The 18,825-nt window shown below is 39.7% G+C and overlaps 2 protein-coding genes and 1 pseudogene across 2 annotated transcripts; 1 reads left to right on the top strand and 2 right to left on the bottom strand.

Annotated features, from left to right (window-relative positions):
- Positions 1 to 1,996: 1,996 nt before the first annotated feature.
- LOC121039489 (olfactory receptor 51G2-like) lies at positions 1,997 to 2,929 on the bottom strand. The gene has a single exon (XM_040489734.1). The coding sequence runs from the start codon at positions 2,927 to 2,929 to the stop codon at positions 1,997 to 1,999; it is 933 nt and encodes a 310-aa protein (XP_040345668.1).
- Positions 2,930 to 5,613: 2,684 nt separating this feature from the next.
- LOC121039153 (olfactory receptor 52D1-like) lies at positions 5,614 to 6,542 on the top strand (annotated as a pseudogene).
- Positions 6,543 to 16,160: 9,618 nt separating this feature from the next.
- Positions 16,161 to 17,111, bottom strand: LOC121039490 (olfactory receptor 52A1-like). The gene has a single exon (XM_040489735.1). It carries the CDS (start codon positions 17,109 to 17,111, stop codon positions 16,161 to 16,163), a length of 951 nt encoding a protein of 316 aa, XP_040345669.1.
- Between the last annotated feature and the right edge of the window lie 1,714 nt (positions 17,112 to 18,825).

The following is an 18,825-nucleotide window of genomic DNA, read 5'->3' on the forward strand; positions in this document are numbered from 1 at the left end:
CCACATTTTCCACTGAAGAACATTCAAGGTAGAGTTCAATAATATGATCTTCATTTAGAATTTTCCTACAGGTCAAATACAGGTCTCAGCCTCACCTTTGCCATTGATCTCAGAGTCGTGTCTAAGCACAAATGTCCCAGTTGCTCCAAAAGAAAATAAACTGCTTTTCTCTATTGCCCAAAAGATTCATGTAATTTTTCCTTATTTAGACCATGGCCTTGATTTTTTTTGTCTACTTTGTGGTTTATATCTCAAATAATTTACGACCATATATTTATTTCTTTATTCTTCTGATACATATTTTGTAGATCACGTGTATGCTGTATTTCTTGTTAGTATGAATACTCAGTGAAAGATACAAGTTATGTGTCTTAATGAAAGAAATATTCAGATACTCTACACACACACACACACACACACACACACACACACAATTGTTTCCCAGGTAAGATAAAGGCATTTAGTTTCAAAAATAAAGAGTTCTGGAATTATATGAAAGATGAAAATGGTAAATGAGAAACTAAAAATAACAATGGTAGGAAACGTTCATTGGCTTTCCAGAGTGTCTAAATGGAATGTCTACAGCTGGAAATAGGTTGTTTACAGGCACAGGTGAGGCAATAGTTAAATTTACAAGGTCCTACTTTACCATACAACCACTTAGAAATACTATGAAATTCCCATTTATGTCCAGATATCTTTGTGGTTTTTTAATGTTTTTTTATTTATTTTTGAGAGAGAGAGACAGAGAGTGAGCAGGGGAGGGACAGAGAGAGAGGGAAACACAGAATGTGAAACAGGCTCCAGGCTCTGAGCTGTCAGCACAGAGCCCAATGCAGGGCTCAAATTCACAAACCACAAGATCATGACCTGAGCTGAAGTCTAACGCTTCACTGACTGAGCCACCCAGGTGCCCCTGTCTGGAAATCTTTGTAAACATAATTTTGTAGAAATTTGTTTGTTTGTTTTTCTTCAGTACGTATAGGAAAGCCATAGAAATCAGCAAACCTTGAGAGAGAGGAATATATAAGGCCCTATCGCCTCTAAGAAGTTGATGTCCTGACTCATGAAATATTTCCGTCTTATTCTTGGCAGGATATGCTGCAAATGCAACCAACTGGAAACACTGTTATTTCTCTCTTTTTTTGTCATTATTTTAATAACTCCTTGGAGGCAAAAACAATTTAAAGTTGGTGCTGTTCAAATAAAAGTAACTGTCCTCTATCAAATATTCTCAGCAGCACACACACTCTCCAAAAGCTACTGAGAGTCAATAGCCTACTTTTATATAAGCTTAGTTACATAATTTCACAAATCAGCAGAATACTCAGTAACAAATAAAAAATATGAGACAAAGAGTAGTACCTGGCATGCCAAAACACCAGTTCATGTCAGGTTTTCAGTCTGTGCTATAGTTTTTAGTTTACTTTTCTAGATGTTACATGTGTGCCTGCAGATATCAAAGAAGTTGGGCCTGTGCATGGTAAAATAGATTAATACATTTGTAAAGTCATATCTAAAGATCTCTCACAAGTGAAAGCTGACAAAATTAAATATAATTTCAGAGATGGATAGTAAAAAATCATGGAAGAGACATTTGTGGGAGGTGTCATCAGAAGTTAAATTGCAGACTACATGGAGTCAGATGATAGCATGGCCTCTACTGGATGCCTTATGTTTTGCATCTTACATCTTCCAACTAATCCACTGACTTCCATGGATATTGGAGCTTTCTGACAATATAGATGATTGAGAAGTCACTCTTTATTTGTACGATTATTTATCATCTATCTATGTCGAGTTACTTGAGGGAAATGAAAAGTCATAGTATATTGATACTATCTTCAAAAATTCCAGAAGAGTGAGAGAAAAATATGTACATGGGAATTGTGAACATATGAATGTTTCTCAGTGATATATATTTCATTTTCTCAAGTTAGAAATTAATTTCATAAGGATTATTCTAGAAATAATAAGTGACTCTAAAGTACTTCAGCTATAATTTCAGTAGATTACCTAGAATACGGGTACGTATCTCTCGGGTTTTAACACAGTATACAACAGGGTTGAGAACAGGAGGAATCAATAGGTATATATAACCCATGATAATGTGCACCATAGATGGAACATGTTTCCCAAAGCGATGGATAATGGATACACCCAGCATAGGGACATAAACCAGAAGCACAGCACAGATGTGGGAGACACAAGTGTTAAGGGCCTTAAATTGTTGTTCCCGGGAGGCGATGCCTAGCACAGTAATCAGGATCTTCAAATAAGAGAGGAGAATGAGTACAGAGTCCACACCAAAGGTGATGAGAATGATGATGAGGCCATAGATGCTATTTATTCGGTGGTCAGAACAAGAGAGCTTGATTATATCTGGGTGCAGGCAGTATGAGTGGGAGAGCACATTAGCCTTACAAAACCTCAGTCGTTTGATGAGAAAGGGTCCTGGAAAGATGACAGCCACAGCCCGTAGCAGAAGCCCCACACCTATTTTGGCAATGGTAGAATCAGTCAAAACAGTAGTGTACCTGAGTGGGTTGGAGATGGCCACATAGCGGTCAAAAGCCATGGTGAGGAGGATGCCTGACTCCATTAAGGAAAACACATGGATAAAGAACATCTGGATGAGGCAGGCATCAAAGTCTATTTCCCGAACATTAAACCAGAAAAGCTTGAGCAGGGTGGGCAGGGTGGTAGCACAGATTCCAAGGTCACTAGCAGCCAGCATGGAGAGAAAAAAGTACATGGGTGTATGAAGTGACTGTTCCACTTTAATAACCACTAAGATGGTGATGTTACCCATTAGGGCAATCAGGTAGAGGACACACAAAAAAATGGAAATCATTGGATGTGAGTCTTCCAGACCAGGAAAACCACTCAGAAGAAAAGGTCTGTAGCTACTACCATTGAAGAAGACCATGATGTGTCATTTGGAGCGCAGAAATCAGCAATCTTTGTATATAGATTAAGAGAGTCTGGATTAGCACCCCATCGCCATGATCCTTATTTCATGAAGTTTACATTCTGTGCTTGTGCTGTTGACTACACAAGTCCCCTTCACCACCTATTCAAAGCTGTAGTCAAAGAGAAACATGAAGTCACTAGTAAACTTATAGACAAGAAATCATAAGAAGAAACTCATATGAGCTATTTAATTTCCACATATAACACTATCTTAATAAAGACATGAAAAATCATATGAAAACAGTCTCTAAATTTTCCTTCCATTTTTTTCAGATAACCTGTGGCATGGTTGCTAGGCAAGAACAATCTAAAACTACTTTAAAGATTAAAGTCTAGGGAAATAGGTGGAAAGGGGAGAAACCTCTCTTGATTCTTATGCTTGCTATCTGTCTTCTTGGCCACGAAAGCAATTGATGGTGACAGGGAAATAGGAATGTCATCCATACAGAGTCTTTGCAGTGAGAATAGCCTCATATCCCTCATATCCTTGATTAAATTAGAATCTTTATCAATACATAATCCCAAGGTCCTATTAGGATAAGATGCTGACTATTATTTCTGTATCTTTATTCTCTCTCAACTTCACCTTAAAGGTGTGTACGAAAGAATAAGACTGGAGTCCAAGAAGTTCATAATTAATACACAGGACACATAAAAAATGAGCTTTAAAGAGCTCTGACTAACATCTGAAGTTGTACACAAGTGAGCTCCACTGTGCATCACCTTACCTCACCAGAGGTTCTGTGGGGATAAAGATGAGCAGTCACCTCACCTGTGGAGACCTTCAGTTCTCTCATGACTTATGGCTTTTCCAAATGAGCTCAGCTATAGACATGTTTCCTAACATCAAAGGTTCCCAAGGGCATAGAGGGGGATGGCCTGCCCATGCTGTCAGGGAAAGAAGCTATTGGGAATTAGAGATTAGGTTCAGAACTCAGGTTCTAATTTCATTAACTCCTGATTTCCTCATTTTTGCTTAGTTTAAGGAGATAGATGCAGATATGCCCTGGCTTAAGACATTTTGCTGTCACTCTTATAGTTCTCACTCCTTGGAAAAAGAATCTAGAATACATGAAATTAATAGTATTTATCAATACATACTAATTATATGTAGCATAGTGGACAATCAGGTGAAATTTAGGAAACAATCTTCTGTTCTCTTCAGTCTACAGTTTCATTGCCATCAAATATATCTTGGAAGCAGTTCTGGAAAAATGAATTCTAATTTGGGGTGAGACAATTAAGGTCAGAGTTCTGCTATGATAATTCCAAAGTAATAGCAATTTCCCTTGAAGCCCCCTCCCTAGATATTTGGAAAGTAATAACATACTTCTAAATAGTTTGTGGGTCAAAGAAATCAAAAGAAACATTAGAAAATAGTTTAAAGCGAATGAAAATGAAAACAAAATATGTTCGAATTAGTGAGAAACCACTAACACACAACTTTTTTTTTTTCACAAAGGAAAAAAAATGCAGGATTGTTATAAAGAAGCAATATTTGTTTCTATCTCCCTGGATTTACAATTCCCAATCTCTGCTAACAGATTGGTTTGTAATGTTTCAGACTTCTCATGATGCCGAGGTGTATACAAAAGATACGTTTTAGGCAACCACATTATGTTTAATTCATAGAAAGTGTCTTTAATCAATTAAAAGTGTATCATGATGGCTTCACTTCTGTGCTTGATAACATGAGGAAGCAGCCATAGACAAAAGCTTATGTCTTGGAGTGCCTGGGTGGCTCAGTCAGTTAAGCATCTGACTCTGGTTCAGGTCATGATCTCACATGCTTGTGAGTTTGAGCCCCACATCGGGCTCTCTGCTGTCAGCCCAGATCCTGCTTCAGATTCTCTGTCCTTCACGCTCTCCCCTCTATCTCTCTCTGCCTTTCTACTGATCATATGAGCTCTCTCTCTCTCAAAAATAAATAAACACAAAAGCTTATGTTTCAAACAACTACTCCAGATTCACCCACATACAAACAAAAGAAGATTGTTTTTTTTTATTTTTTAAGTTTATTTATTTATTTTGAGAGACAGAGAGAGCATGTGAGCAGGGGAGGGGCAGAGAGAGAGTGAGCAAGAGAGAGAATCCCAAGCAAGCTCTGCACTGTCAAGCACAGAGCCCAACATGGGCTCCCCCTCACAAACCCTGAGATCATGACTTGTGCCAAAATCAAGAGTGGGACGCATAACCGACTGATCCACCCAGGCACCCAGCAAAAGAAGATTCTTTAATCTTCTCAGTGGAGGCACTGATGTCTTCTGACTGTGAACTTTATTGTAGTCATAGTTTTCTCTTAATTTTAAAGGCCCAATATGCTTCGGAACCAAGACTAAGCATCTTCACTATGAATCTTCTGGCTCATACAAGTGGAATAAGTCTCCCTGTTTATTCATATAACTTTCACTGAATTGTTCACTTGGAAATTTAATCCTTGGTTTGCATAGGTTTCTCCACTATTAGAATGCTAATATCTAAAGTTAAGGATCAGTCCTACTTATCACTGTATCCTTGGGGTATAAAACATCGCCAAGGCTTCTATATAAATGAAAATAAAGGCAGAAGAGAATGAATGGACAAATGAGTATGAAAGACTCAACACCATCCCATGACTGAGTGGAGCCAGGGGTTTTCATCATGTCGTTGTCAAATAATACCAATTTCCACCCCAGTACTTTTCTTCTCCTTGGCCTTCTAGGGATGGAGGCCATCCACACTTGGCTCTCATGGCCCTTCTGCCTATCTACCTGAATGCTCTGCTGGGTAATTCTTCTCTTTATTGTCAGAACAGATTCCAACCTGCATGACCCCATGTACTTCTTCCTCTGTATGCTCTCTGTGGCTGACTTGTTCATCTCCATCACCACTGTGCCCAAAGCCTCAGCATTTTTTGGTTCCATGGTAGGGAGATCTATTTTGAAGAACACTCACACAAGTGTTTCTCATTCATTCACTATGCAACATGGCCTCAGGGTTTATCTTGGCCATGGCCTTTGACCAGTATATGGCAATCTGTGATCCTCTGAGACATTTTGCCATCCTGACACATAGAGTCATCAAGAACTTGGGGCTAGCTATTGTCCTCCATGGGGTTTTGCTCTTCAGTCCTCAACCCTTCATGCCTCAGTGGCTTCCTTACTGCAGAACTACTGTCATCTCTCACACTTAAACTGTGGATTTATGGCTCTGATCGGGCTACGTTGTGAAGAGACAAGGATCTGTAGAATCTGCAGGCTGGCTGCTGCCTTCCTTGCTGGAGGTTTAGATTTCATATTAATCCTATGTTCCTATGTTATCATCCTTTACACTGTCTTCCATCTTCCATCCAAAGGTGCTAAGCTCAAGACCTTGGAAACATGTGGATCCCATGTGTGTGTGATCTTAGCGGTCTATGCTCCAGCCTTTTTCTCCTTCCTCACTCACAGATTTGGTGGCCATATGGCTCCTCATATTCACATCTTTGTGGCTAGCATCTACCTCCTTGCTCCATCCATGGTGAATGATCTATAAGAACCAAGACGATCAGAGATCAATTCCTCCAAGCTTTTACTTCTCACAAATTCTGAAACAACAACCTCATCAACTATTCTTTTGTTAAGATTCATTTACTTACATGGGGGAAAAATATTAACCCTCTTTCTAAAAGCCTGAATCCCTATATCTTCTATTTTTAATATTTAAAGTATTAATTAGCATTGACTAGATTTTGTTCTCAGGAGAACCGCTTGGAAGGTGGCTGATTTAAATGATTTATTCTTAATATATTTCCCTGATAATGTAATATGTCCACCATTATGTGGTCTTATCTACTATGTTTGCTGCCACAAGACTATCCTGTTGTTCAGTCTTATCTCCTTTATCAGAGGTGTTTTATTGACTCATTATCTCTGACTTTCATTGTGATGCTGTACATTTGTAGGTCTTAATTGATGGGATTATTTATATCTCCTGAACACTAAGACTGAAGGCATTTTACATGTGCAATCCTGGAGATCTGGATGATTTTGACCAAATTTTCTGAACAGATGAAGAAACTCTCATGATGTTCCTTCTAGAGTTCTTCCTGGAATTTTTGGTAACATATTCTCATTTCACTCTGTCTAGCTAAAATTCTTTTAAAGTTTTTAAATGAAATCACTTCCTAAAAACACTCTTCCAGAAGACCTGATGATATCAAGAACTGTCCTACCGTTCTTTTATCTGTTTCCTCAGTGTGGTTCAAATTGACTCAGTTGATTCTTTGAAAATATTTATAGCCCTCTTTCCCATTTGATGATCTTGCATATTCTAATCCCATCTGCTCCTTATCTATTATTTTAAATAGAGAAATATTCTGTTATGGTATTTTCTTATAATTCATTTTTCCAGCTACTCTTTTTTAAACCTTCTTTTTTTTTTTTCAACGTTTATTTATTTTTGGGACAGAGAGAGACAGAGCATGAACGGGAGAGGGGCAGAGAGAGAGGGAGACACAGAATCGGAAACAGGCTCCAGGCTCCGAGCCATCAGCCCAGAGCCCGATGCGGGGCTCGAACTCACGGACCGCGAGATCGTGACCTGGCTGAAGTCGGACGCTCAACCGACTGCGCCACCCAGGCGCCCCATTTCCAGCTACTCTTGACTGTGATATACCTCTTTTCTTTTTTTGAAGTTCAATACTCATTTATATGGACTATTTTGTAGGGTAAGTCATTATGGGTATATGACATAAAGATTATAGTTTCTTTATGATCTATTGTATTCCTGATAATGTTCAAAATTAACCTTTAATAGCATAGGTTAGCAATTTCTTCTGTGGCTAGAATACCTCTCTCAATGTCTATTTATTAAGTATCGTGTCACTTTTAACGTTGAATTTTTTATTTCTTCTTTCTGGACAAGTGTTTAAGTTGGAATCAGATGGGTAAATTGGAAATAACTTCACTGTTTAGGTGTCTATATTTATTAATTCTGATTTAAAAAAAGATGAAAATTTGCCAGTGAACATAGAAAGGAAAAGAAATTAAAGAGGAAAAGAGTCCAGTTAGAAAAAACAGACTGATACCCTCAGAAGCATCTTCATATTCATGTTTATTCTAAGTCTACACTGTTCTACTTAATATAAAAGTGATGACTTTGGCTCATGATCCCATTCTCATAGGTAAAGTATTTTGTTGTTGTTTGGGGATTTTTGTTTTGTTTTTTGTTTTTGGTTTTTGGTGTGAATTTTAGTTAATATTGAAGAAATAATTTCACTTATTTATAGATCAATGCAACACTTATTCTGGAGTAGTCAGGAGCCTAGGCTACCTATCACACAATAGGTCAGCCAGGTATTCAATCAAAGAAGATTCATTCAATGAATGCACACTAGAATTCTGCTCTAATGTAGGCATGGTAGTAGGTGCTGAGGATGTAGTAAAAAAACAAGGCTGCTATGAAGCAGATGGGTTTCATAAAATGTTGATCTAATGGAGAGAGGGCACTTGGGAAATTACATAAAATAAATTATGTAACTCGTAAGTTGAGTGAAGAATTTCGCATTCTGAAAATGTGTTATAAAAATGGATGAGATGCTCTGAGAGAACAAAGGATGAGAATACTTTTTTTAATGTTTGTTTATTTTGAGAGAGAGATCACACATGCATGAGTGGGGGAGGGGCACAGAGAGAAGGACAGAGAGAATCCTAAGCTGGCTCTATGCTGTTGGTGCAGGGCCCAATGTGTGGCTGGATCCCATGAGTCATGAGATCATGACCTGAGCAGAAACCAAGAGCCGGTTGCTTACACAACTGAGCCACCCTGAATGGGGGCTACTTTAGGTAGTATGATCAGATTATCCATCAGCAGCAATCTAAAATATAATGGAAGCATTTTTTTGAAAAGCTGGAGAAAGAAAAATCTATGGAAAGGATAAGAGTAAGTCAAAAACAAAACAAAACAAAAACCTGGAGGTAGAGAAAAGCTGAAGTTATTTAAGGACAGATACAATAACAGTGTGTTGGGAACAACATGGACAAAAGAGAGAGCTGTAACAAATGCATTTGGGGAAGGCTACACAAACCAAACACATTAATCCTTAGAACCACAGAATTGTATGTCTGAGGGCCACTGATGCAATAGAGAAGGACAATGAAATGAGACCATTTTTAACCACTAATTTAAGATAAAGCTGGAAGAAGAGAGGACATCCTTGGAAGAATGCAATCAGCACTCACCTAAAACACGTGGAGAGCAGAGAACTTCTAGGAGTAGTGAAACTCCAGGGAAGGAAAAATTCTCAAACCTTGTAAGTCTTCTATGCTAAGTTCCATCTCCTGTTTTGGAAAGAGTGGGGCATGGAGGTGTAAAATGGAGACATCTGAGTTGGAAAATCTGAAAATTTTGAAAATTCAGCTTAAAACACAAAAAGAAAATAAAATGACAACAACAACAATGGGGGGACTAAAAGTCAGATGGAGAAAGTTTGTTTATATGAGAGCAATCCCTTATGACAGAAGACTTAATTTTTTCCCAAGAGCCTTGGGAAATGGTGCCAATATGTTGCTAATTTGGCTCTTGGAAGCTTGGAAAAATGATGATCCATACTGACTGAAATAAAGCACTAGAAATGCAATTGTACAAAAATGCTGAGAGAGATGTACATGATAGAGTAGAGAGACTCTGCAATGCCAATAAACCACTAGCCAACTATGCACCCATGTAAGGTATTACAGAATATTTTATATATTAAAATATATTATATACAGCATAATACAACACATAATAATACATATATATTATATATAAAATATAATACAATATAAATATATATAGTATACAATATATATAGAAAAATATATTATATATAGTATAGTATATATAGTATAACATAGCTACATGTTTTGTCTCTGTTTAAGCAAATATTGGAGATAGATAGTGGGTCAGTGAACTATTGAAAACACAAGTATTAATGGTACCAATTGCAACTGTTATGCCAGAAGTTGGTTTTGGCTGGATTTTTCAGCTACATGACATGTAGATATTGACATGTGTTATTTTTCAAAGCTATCAGAAAGAAAGTTAATAAATAGTGCACACTCACAAGGAAAACAACAACATAATATAAATACAGTCATGCCCAAAATTTTCTTTTTTTTCTTTTATTTATTTATCTTTGTTGTTGTGTTTATTTATTTTTTTTCAATATATGAAATTTATTGTCACATTGGTTTCCATACACACCCAGTGCTCATCCCAAAATGTGCCCTCCTCGATACCCATCCCAAAATTTTCATCAAGAGGATGTCATCTTGGTTCATGTTAAAAGATTATGTTGAGCCATAATTGAAAAGTTTGTTGGCGGCCTTGGTAAGACACATGTGTTCTAAAGAGTGGGAAATAAACCTTCTGAATATTAAGTGGATTATTTCAACAGCGAGTTTTTGAAGAGGCTGTTTGTCTCAGACATGTTCTCAAATTAAGGATAAATGTTTGAAACTGACATTTTCCATTACAAAAATTAAGCACGATTCATGGTATACTTTTTAATGTGCTTGAGACAATATATTTTGCAGGTGGAATTCTTTCTGCAAACCCTTTATCAAGTCACACAAAAGACTTTAACCTTCGGGTTAGGTTTAAAGCAAGAAAGAGTTATGAAGCAGGTCTTGGCTGCAGTGTACACAGCCTGAGGGTTTAGGCCATGGACCTGGCAGTCTCCAGGCTGTTATAATATTACCAGTGGAAAGATATCATGTGGAATTTATGGTTAATTCCCATAAGAGAATCACATTGTACACCTCTGTAATACTTGAGAAAAGCCATGCCACATGCAGAAAAAAATATACACCATTAAAACTAACAAAAACCAGTAGCAGCGGCAGTTGCTGAAGCCAACCTGAGTTTCCAGGGACAGGGCATCTTCTGGTCAGAAGAATAGAGCACCCGACTCAGGAGCTTCTTCCGGCCCTAGGCCAACAGAATTTACTGAGGTGAGAGGGGCGAGAGCTCTTCCAGTCTGGCCAATCACATATCCCCAGCCTGGGATTGAGGGGTGGAGTCAGGTGTTCGGGCAAGTGATTGGCTGGGAAATGGTCCTCTCCACCAATGGGAGGGGCGGCGGAAGGAGGGGCTAGGCCTGGCTGCCTTAGTGCTTCCTGGAAGTCTCCGGCTGGAAAGATTCCAGAGGCAGGGAAGGGGCGCCTGGAAACAGTGGAGAGACGGCGGTGGCGGTGCAGTCCCGGATCCTGCAGGCAAGTGAGGGTGGCTTGAGGGATCTCGAAGCCAAGAATCGGGTCCTCTCTGTCCACTCTGAGGCAAGCCTTTCTTGGCCGACCCTGCTATCCCTGGCTGACCGCGTGGCCCTGTCTCCCAGTGTGGGCCGGTGTTGCATGTAGCCCTGGGTCCTCATCCCTGGCCCTCAGCATCTGACCCGGTGAGAAGCCCCAGGAAGGCGGGAAGTTGGAAGGAAGTAAGGCAGAGAGGGACGAAAAAGAAATGGGACTCAGTTTTATAGCAAGGCAGGTTTCCTGTAGCTGTCCTGGAAAGTAGCCCGGGGCTATAGCACAGGTTCACAATTGTTTTGTGCCATGAGTCAAACTGCAGGCCCCGTGAAGCTAGGCATTGGTGAAGTCCAAGTTGTCCTAGTGCAAGAAACACTCATGTTTAGGGGGAAAATAGTTCCTTTTATTCTTGAGCCCCTCCTTTTCTGGCTCTGGCCTTGTCTGTGTTGTCACTCTCCTGTCCTTACCTGTTGCACTCACCCCCACCTTTTCCTTTCACGCCTGTGCCAGCCTCCTGTCTCTCCAGAAACGCTTTCTGGCCACCATTCTTAGAGCTGTTTCTCCTGCCAGGAGCCTCCTGTTGTTCCCTTTCCCGACCCTACTTCATTGTCTATAATCCCCAGTAAAGGGAGGAGGAGTCCCCGGAGAGTTGAAGGTGTTTGGACTCTCCTTTTAGTGGTGTATGAAAGGATTTCCCCCAAAGCAGTCCTTTGATGAGCTATTCTCCCAGCTATGGCCCCTTTTATTTCCACAGGCCTTGGGCTGTCAGCTTGCTTTCCAAAACTTTCCTTACACTCTCTCAGCAAAGATACAATGTTGCAGTATTTATGTTGAGGGTCAATAAGGAAACTTACTATGCTGTGTTCATGCAAGGCATTGACCATCTCTAAAACAGGTGATAGAAAATGGGCACCAAGGAGGATAAGCAGTATGAGTTGCATGTTCCTGCCCCCAAATGAGGTGTTAGTGTGCCAGCACACCCTCAGTCCTGGGCGTGGTGGGGATCTGCTCTCTGAAGCCAGCCTGAGGAGAAGTGGTTGAGCTTTGGGAGCTACATGCCTGAGGCCTGTGAACTCCAACTCTGTTGGTGGTCTTTCCCTGTGGTTCACAGTCTAGCAAGGGCCTAGCATGTGCAGCAGCATTTACTGCAGGCAACATTCTCCAACCTGCAAGAGACCACCTGCCCTTCCTACTCATCCCATCCAACTGGGATCTTCTTCCTCTAGCTTGCTGTACTTTAGATACCATTAGGATTTACCAGGTTTCAGTGAGTTCTACTACCGAGGCTGATGCATTTTTAGGAATCTTAGATGAGTTGGCAAAGGTTCATGTTTAAATATGTTAATTACTGGACGGTGTGGAGAATGGGTTAGAAGGGTTTGTCAGATGGTCTGGGCTGCTGGGATCCTTGTTCACTTTTTCATGTATTTTTTTTTAATAGTAGAGAAACAAGGTTTCTAGCTTATGTTTTCCCTTACCCACTTATTGAAATATATATTTTTTATGTTTATCTCCTTTGAGAGAGGAGAGAGAAGTCACATGAGTGAGGGAGGGCCAGAGAGAGAAGAAGAGAGAAAGAATCTCAAACAGGTTCTGTACTATCAGTGCAAAGCCCAGTGCAGGGCTGGAATCCATGAACCGTGAGATCATGACCAAGATTTCAACATTCAGTATGGCTTGACATGAACCATGAGATCATGTCAAGGTTTCAGTATTCAACCAACCGAGTCACCCAGGCACCCGTTAATGAAATAATGTATTAAATATGTTCCTTTGTCTTCCCTCCACAATAAGTCACTGAGAGCCTTAAGAAGGTATTTCGCCCGTAATATCAAGGAGGAAATTCTCTCTTCCCATGTACTTTATTTTGGAAACAGACACTATTTTCTTATTCATCTAAAGAAACTTCTAAGCTGATCTGGTAATGAATATAAATAATAATTCTTAGGCAAATAAAAACAAACAAAATATTAACAATTTTTTTGTTGTTATTTTACTTGACCCTGGTAGGTACAGAGATACAGAACACCAGCCTATGGAACAAAATGTGACTATTTGGCCAGACTACCTATGATTCCCCAAATTCTGTGAGATCAAGAAAATTATGTGGTCCATCCCAGTTCATTATAAGATGGGAATCATTTACCTTGGATCAGGGACAAGCGGGGCCAGAAGACACCAGCACAAGCTGGTGTTCCAGGTCGCCACATCGACTATCACTCCTAATACCTCCACTTCTCCCTCAAGGCACATCTGTTGTCCCATAATAGTTACTTATGACCAGCTAAAGGAGAAAGAAATAAGTCTAGACTGATTGAGTAAAACAGACTGCCTCTACATTACAGTACCACTCAGGAGTGTCCTTGGCAGATAAAAGTGAAGGGAAACGCACCTGAGATTTGGAGCTTCCAGCAAAGGCAAATGTGCCCAATAGTTACAGCTTCAGGAGGTGTACCTGATCATCCTTTGGTGTTTAAAAAGAAGTGACCTGGGGTAAGAATATATGTAGACTCCCAGAAATGTGTGAAAGACTAATTGGTCAGGAGGTTGGACAGAGAAGTAATGAAACACTGGACAAAAGCGTTCTGTAGAAGAGTCATACAGCTGACCCAAAGCAGAGGACACCCGCGTAAAGGTGTTTGTGTTTACAGTTAATATCCACCAGAGAGCTTCAAACATGGAAGGAGCTTGAAACAACCAGTTAGGCAGAATGATGTGGCCAGAAGTCATCCTCTGTCATCAGTCACCCTCAGTGTTGGAACACGTGTGAAACGTATGCAGTAGACATGAGGGTAGAGATGGAAGTTGTGCATGAATCCAACTGTGTGGGTCCCCACACACCAGGGCTACTGTCATCGTTGCTGCTGAATGTGCAGCCTTCCAGAAACAGAGCTGATGTGGACACCAACCAGACACTTAGTGTCAGGTTAATTACAATGGACCTCTTTTGCCCTGAAAGAATCAGCAATTCATCATGATTGGAGTTGATTGTATTCAGTCAGTTACTTTATGGAATTGCCTTCTCTGTTTTTAGGACCTCAGCAAACAAAAGTAACTGAAGGTTTACAAAGTAATTGATCCTCCCAGATAGGATCTCATCCAACTTTGTCACCGTGGAGGTGCAGCTCTGGGCTAGTGGTCATGGCACCTGTTAGTCTTCTTACATATCACATGACCCAGAAGCTGTAGGCCTACAAGCGATGGAACAGCCTTGGAAGGTGCTGCTGACTTGCTAGTTAGGAGGTGATGCCAGAGGAGATTGGGTGGCTTCCTCCAGGAGATGGCAAATGCCCTAAATCAGCGGATGGAGGTCTGTAATGCCCCCAGATCAGGTAGGATTTTTTTTTTTTTTTTGCTTTGAAGGAAATGTTCTTTTCTTGCTTCAAAATATCCTTTTCTTTGCTCCAAATATGTGGTCACATAAGAGGCAGAATCAGGCACTTGTGAAGTTACATTTTATTAATTTCAAAAATGGTTCATTCTTAGCCATATCTTGATATGCTAAATATACTAATGATGTCAAAAGTCATACTTTTAGGTTTAATTATTAAATCTACCCTGTAAAACTTCTAAATAACTATTTCTAAAGTTATTTTTATTGTTTTGGTTTCATCTGTTTTTATCAGCATTTGTTCCTTCTCTAACTTTTAACGTCTTGAAATCTGGTATTGTATTTTTATTTCTTCTTTTAAAAAAAGTTTAGGTACTTAAGACCATAATTCTGATGGGGAAAAATATATCTAATTGAAAGCCATATATATTCATATGTAAATTTCAGTTTCATGAAACACGTTGATTGATCTTTGCTTTTCCAAATATATGAGGAAGCAGACTCCAAGCTCTGACCTGTCAACACAGAGCCCGATTCAGAGCTCAACCCATGAACTGGGAGATCATGACCTGAGCCAAAGTCAGATGCTTAACGGACTGAGCCACCCAGGCACCCCGGGAATTTTATTTTTTAATAGATATGTAGAAAAAAGAAAACACACCTGGTTTGGGCACTAATCTAAGAAAAATTTACTCATTAGTTTCAGCATGTTTCTGTGTAAAAATAATGAACTCTATAATAGAGAAACAGGTATGATATTCATAACTCTTTGCTTAAGAACTAATAGTCCTTTGAGACTTAATTTCCTCTTATCTAAATTGGGAATGATAAACCATATCTATTTGGGGCCATATTTAAGCAAGATAATGAATCTAAAGCACTTAGCTAAATTATAAGTATGTTACTGCTCTAGGCACCTAGCAAAATGCAACTTTGTGTTTTGTAACTCTCCTTTATATCCTGGCAAGTTGTGTTTCTTGGCCCTTGGAGCTAGGTAACCTCGGAGCACAGGCTGTTAAGAAGGCAGGGCAGTGGTGGACTTTGTAAAAGGGCAAGTGATGGTCCCGTTATGGAAAGAGATCTTTGCCAGGGTTTTGGAAGAACCTCAGATATCAGCAGTTTGCCTCTAGGAACTATGCACAATTTGGTCTTGACCACAAACCATCTCAGAGGCATTTGTTGGTTGAGGTGATCCCAGTTCAGGTAGGATTTTTTTTTTTTCTTTAGGATTAAACATTATTTTCTTGACTCTGAAATTGACCTTTCTTTTCTCTGAATATGCAGTCGTGAAAGAGGCAGAGGCATGGCACTTGTGAAGTTACATTTTATTAAGTAAGCTTCCTTATTAAATAATTGCAAATGAAATAAAAAAGATGGACAGGAGAAAGAAAATTAGAATTAAAATGAATGAAGACCGCTAATATCAGTCTTAACCTGAACAGATTTTATTTCATTCTAACTATAGTTTGTGAAATAAATACCTTTTAATGTATCTCTTTAAGTTTGCACACATTGAAGTGAATCCCCCAACAATGTGCACACAGAGTTCAACCTGTCTTCATCCCTAGGAAGCAAAAGTATTCTTTACACGAGCATAACCATTTAATAGGCTACTGCTGGGAGTGACGATTCAGAAGAAAAATCTGTGCCACACGCTTACGAATTACCTTATTTTTTACACCATAGACAATAGGGTTGAGTGCGGGTGGCACAAGGAGATAGATGGTAGAAAGAAGGATGTGGGTTGAAGGAGCAACATGTCCAAAACGGTGGCTGAAAAAGGAGAAGAAGGCAAGAATATAAAACTCAAGGAAAACAAAAATATGAGCTGTGCATGTGTTAAATGCTTTGAGCCGTGCCTCCTTTTGGTGTAGATGAAAAACAGCCTGGAAAATAAGGATATAGGAAATGAAGATGAAAATCATGTCAAATCCCAGTATTGTAAAACCTACTAGGAGACCACATGTTTTATTGACTCGGATGTCTTCTGCAGCTAGCTTGACCACAGCCATGTGCTCACAGTAGGAGTGAGCAATTACAACGGAATGGAAAAGGTGTAGTCTTTTGATTAAAATTGGTAAAATGCCAACAAGCACCATTGCCCGAATTGCCACAACCAGCACCATAGTGACCAGGATGGATGGTGTGAGGATGGATGTGTGCCTCAGTGGATCACAGATGGCAACATAGCGGTCAAAGGCCATGGCCAGCAGGATGCCAGATTCCATGCCCTGCAAGGCATGAATGAAGAAAAGCTGGGCTAAGCACGCATCAAAAGCCATGGAGTATGAGCCAAACCAGAAGATGGCCAACATCTTGGGAGCAATGGCTACACAGAGCCCTATGTCAGTGGCTGCCAGCACTGCCAGGAAAACGTACATGGGTTGATGCAGGCTGTGTTCTGTAGGAATGATGATTAGTAAAATAGTATTTCCCAGAAGAGCCACCAGGCATATTGCAAAGAAGGAAAACCCAATCCAAAATTGCACGTCCTGTAGTCCGGGGATCCCAATTAGCATCAGTGTTGTGGGGTCTAGATATGACATATTAATGGATGCCATGGAAGTTCGTGATCTCTCTTTTCACCACTAATTCTCATACCTACAGAAAGAGAGTGGGAGTGTGAAGTGAAAGGACACAGACCCCTCTATCGTTCAGGCACATTTAGTATAGAAGAAGTAAGTTCAGTCTTTGGAGGACTGATTATTCAGTTTGGCTGAATTATTCAGAGGTTCTATTCTATATGCCAACATAGAGTAGCAAACAATCCTTCAAAACTAGTAGAGTCATAGGTGAACAGGGGAAAGTTCAGGATTTCTGATTTATTTTTTGTGGAAATGGAAACCATGAGTCTGAGAACACTGATCTTTTGTATTTATCATGACCTCTAGGCTGGGCTGTTTGAAACACCATCAGTAGGTTTTCCTTTTCTATTTGCTTGTAGATAGCCAGCTCAGTTTTGCTGCAAGTGCAGATTCCATCTGGGCATCTTGTGGACCTAAAAGAACCCCATTTCTGTCCCCATGTGGGTAAGTATGTAGCTTACGAGAGCCTTCACCCTCAACCAATACTATTCCTGGTCCCAGGAAGCAGGTTATATATCCCTGAGTCTGTACCATTAGGTCTCCAGTGGGGATTGGTAGGAGAGCGTATAGCTGTCTTACATTCACTCAGTGTTCACATAAAAATATTGAACAAATCACTGTTTAACAGGAGGCCAAGTGTGGCCCTTAGAGGAGATTTGAAGAAGGTGGTCTGTTTTCAAAGGCAGCCAGGGATGGTTCGTTCTCTGAATGGATTAAGTTCACTTAGGTGTAAAGGAGATTTGCTGAGTAAAGAAGGAAAGGTGGAATATAGAGGATGTGGTTTACAGAGGGGCTTAGGAAATTAGAAGAATACAGAGAAATGCTTTAAACAGAGTAACAACTAAAAATAAGATGCGATGTAGTCAAAAGCAGAGCCTATCCAGTTTGGAGATACCACACTGCTGAATGAGTGTGATGTTTTCTTCCCCCAAGTTACGTGTCAATGGAGCACTCGGTAAATTTACACCTCCTTCTGGTTTCCACATTGGGGATCCTACTTTCTCCTTAATAACTTTATACTATTATTCTCTATTAAGATTTTTATACACTATACTATGATAATTAACTATTATTTGAAAGCTGAAGCACCTTTGAATATAATGAGCTAATCTTACATCTCCCTGGTTTTATACTTTTTACAGAATTGATCTAAGCTCTCTTTAGTAGGAACCAAATTTTGCATTTAAGAAACTCATTTTTTCCCAATAATGTCATTATTCATTAATTTCATTAATCCTTCATTAATTTATTAATGAAGCCATTCATTAATTTCATTAATCATACTCTTACTTTTAAACCAGTTCACATTTTATTATAGTATTTTCATGTCAAGACACTTATTGAAATCACTCCCACAGAGAGATTTCCTCTGAACTGGTCACATTCGTACACCCTGGAAAATGGAGCCTTTTATGTGGAAGAGAGTGGAAGTCTCTCTTTCTCTGAGGCAATCACTTGAAAATGGTCATACAAATAGCAGTTTTTTTTTTTATTAAAAAATTTTTTTTTCAACGTTTATTTATTTTTGGAACAGAGAGAGACAGAGCATGAACAGGGGAGGAGCAGAGAGAGAGGGAGACACAGAATCAGAAACAGGCTCCAGTTTCCGAGCCATCAGCCCAGAGCCTGACGCGGGGCTCGAACTCATGGACTGCAAGATCATGACCTGGCTGAAGTCGGACACTTAACC

The sequence above is a fragment of the Herpailurus yagouaroundi genome, unplaced genomic scaffold (assembly GCF_014898765.1).
Source record: "Herpailurus yagouaroundi ecotype Mexico unplaced genomic scaffold, PumYag 180, whole genome shotgun sequence".
NCBI lineage: Eukaryota > Metazoa > Chordata > Mammalia > Carnivora > Felidae > Herpailurus > Herpailurus yagouaroundi.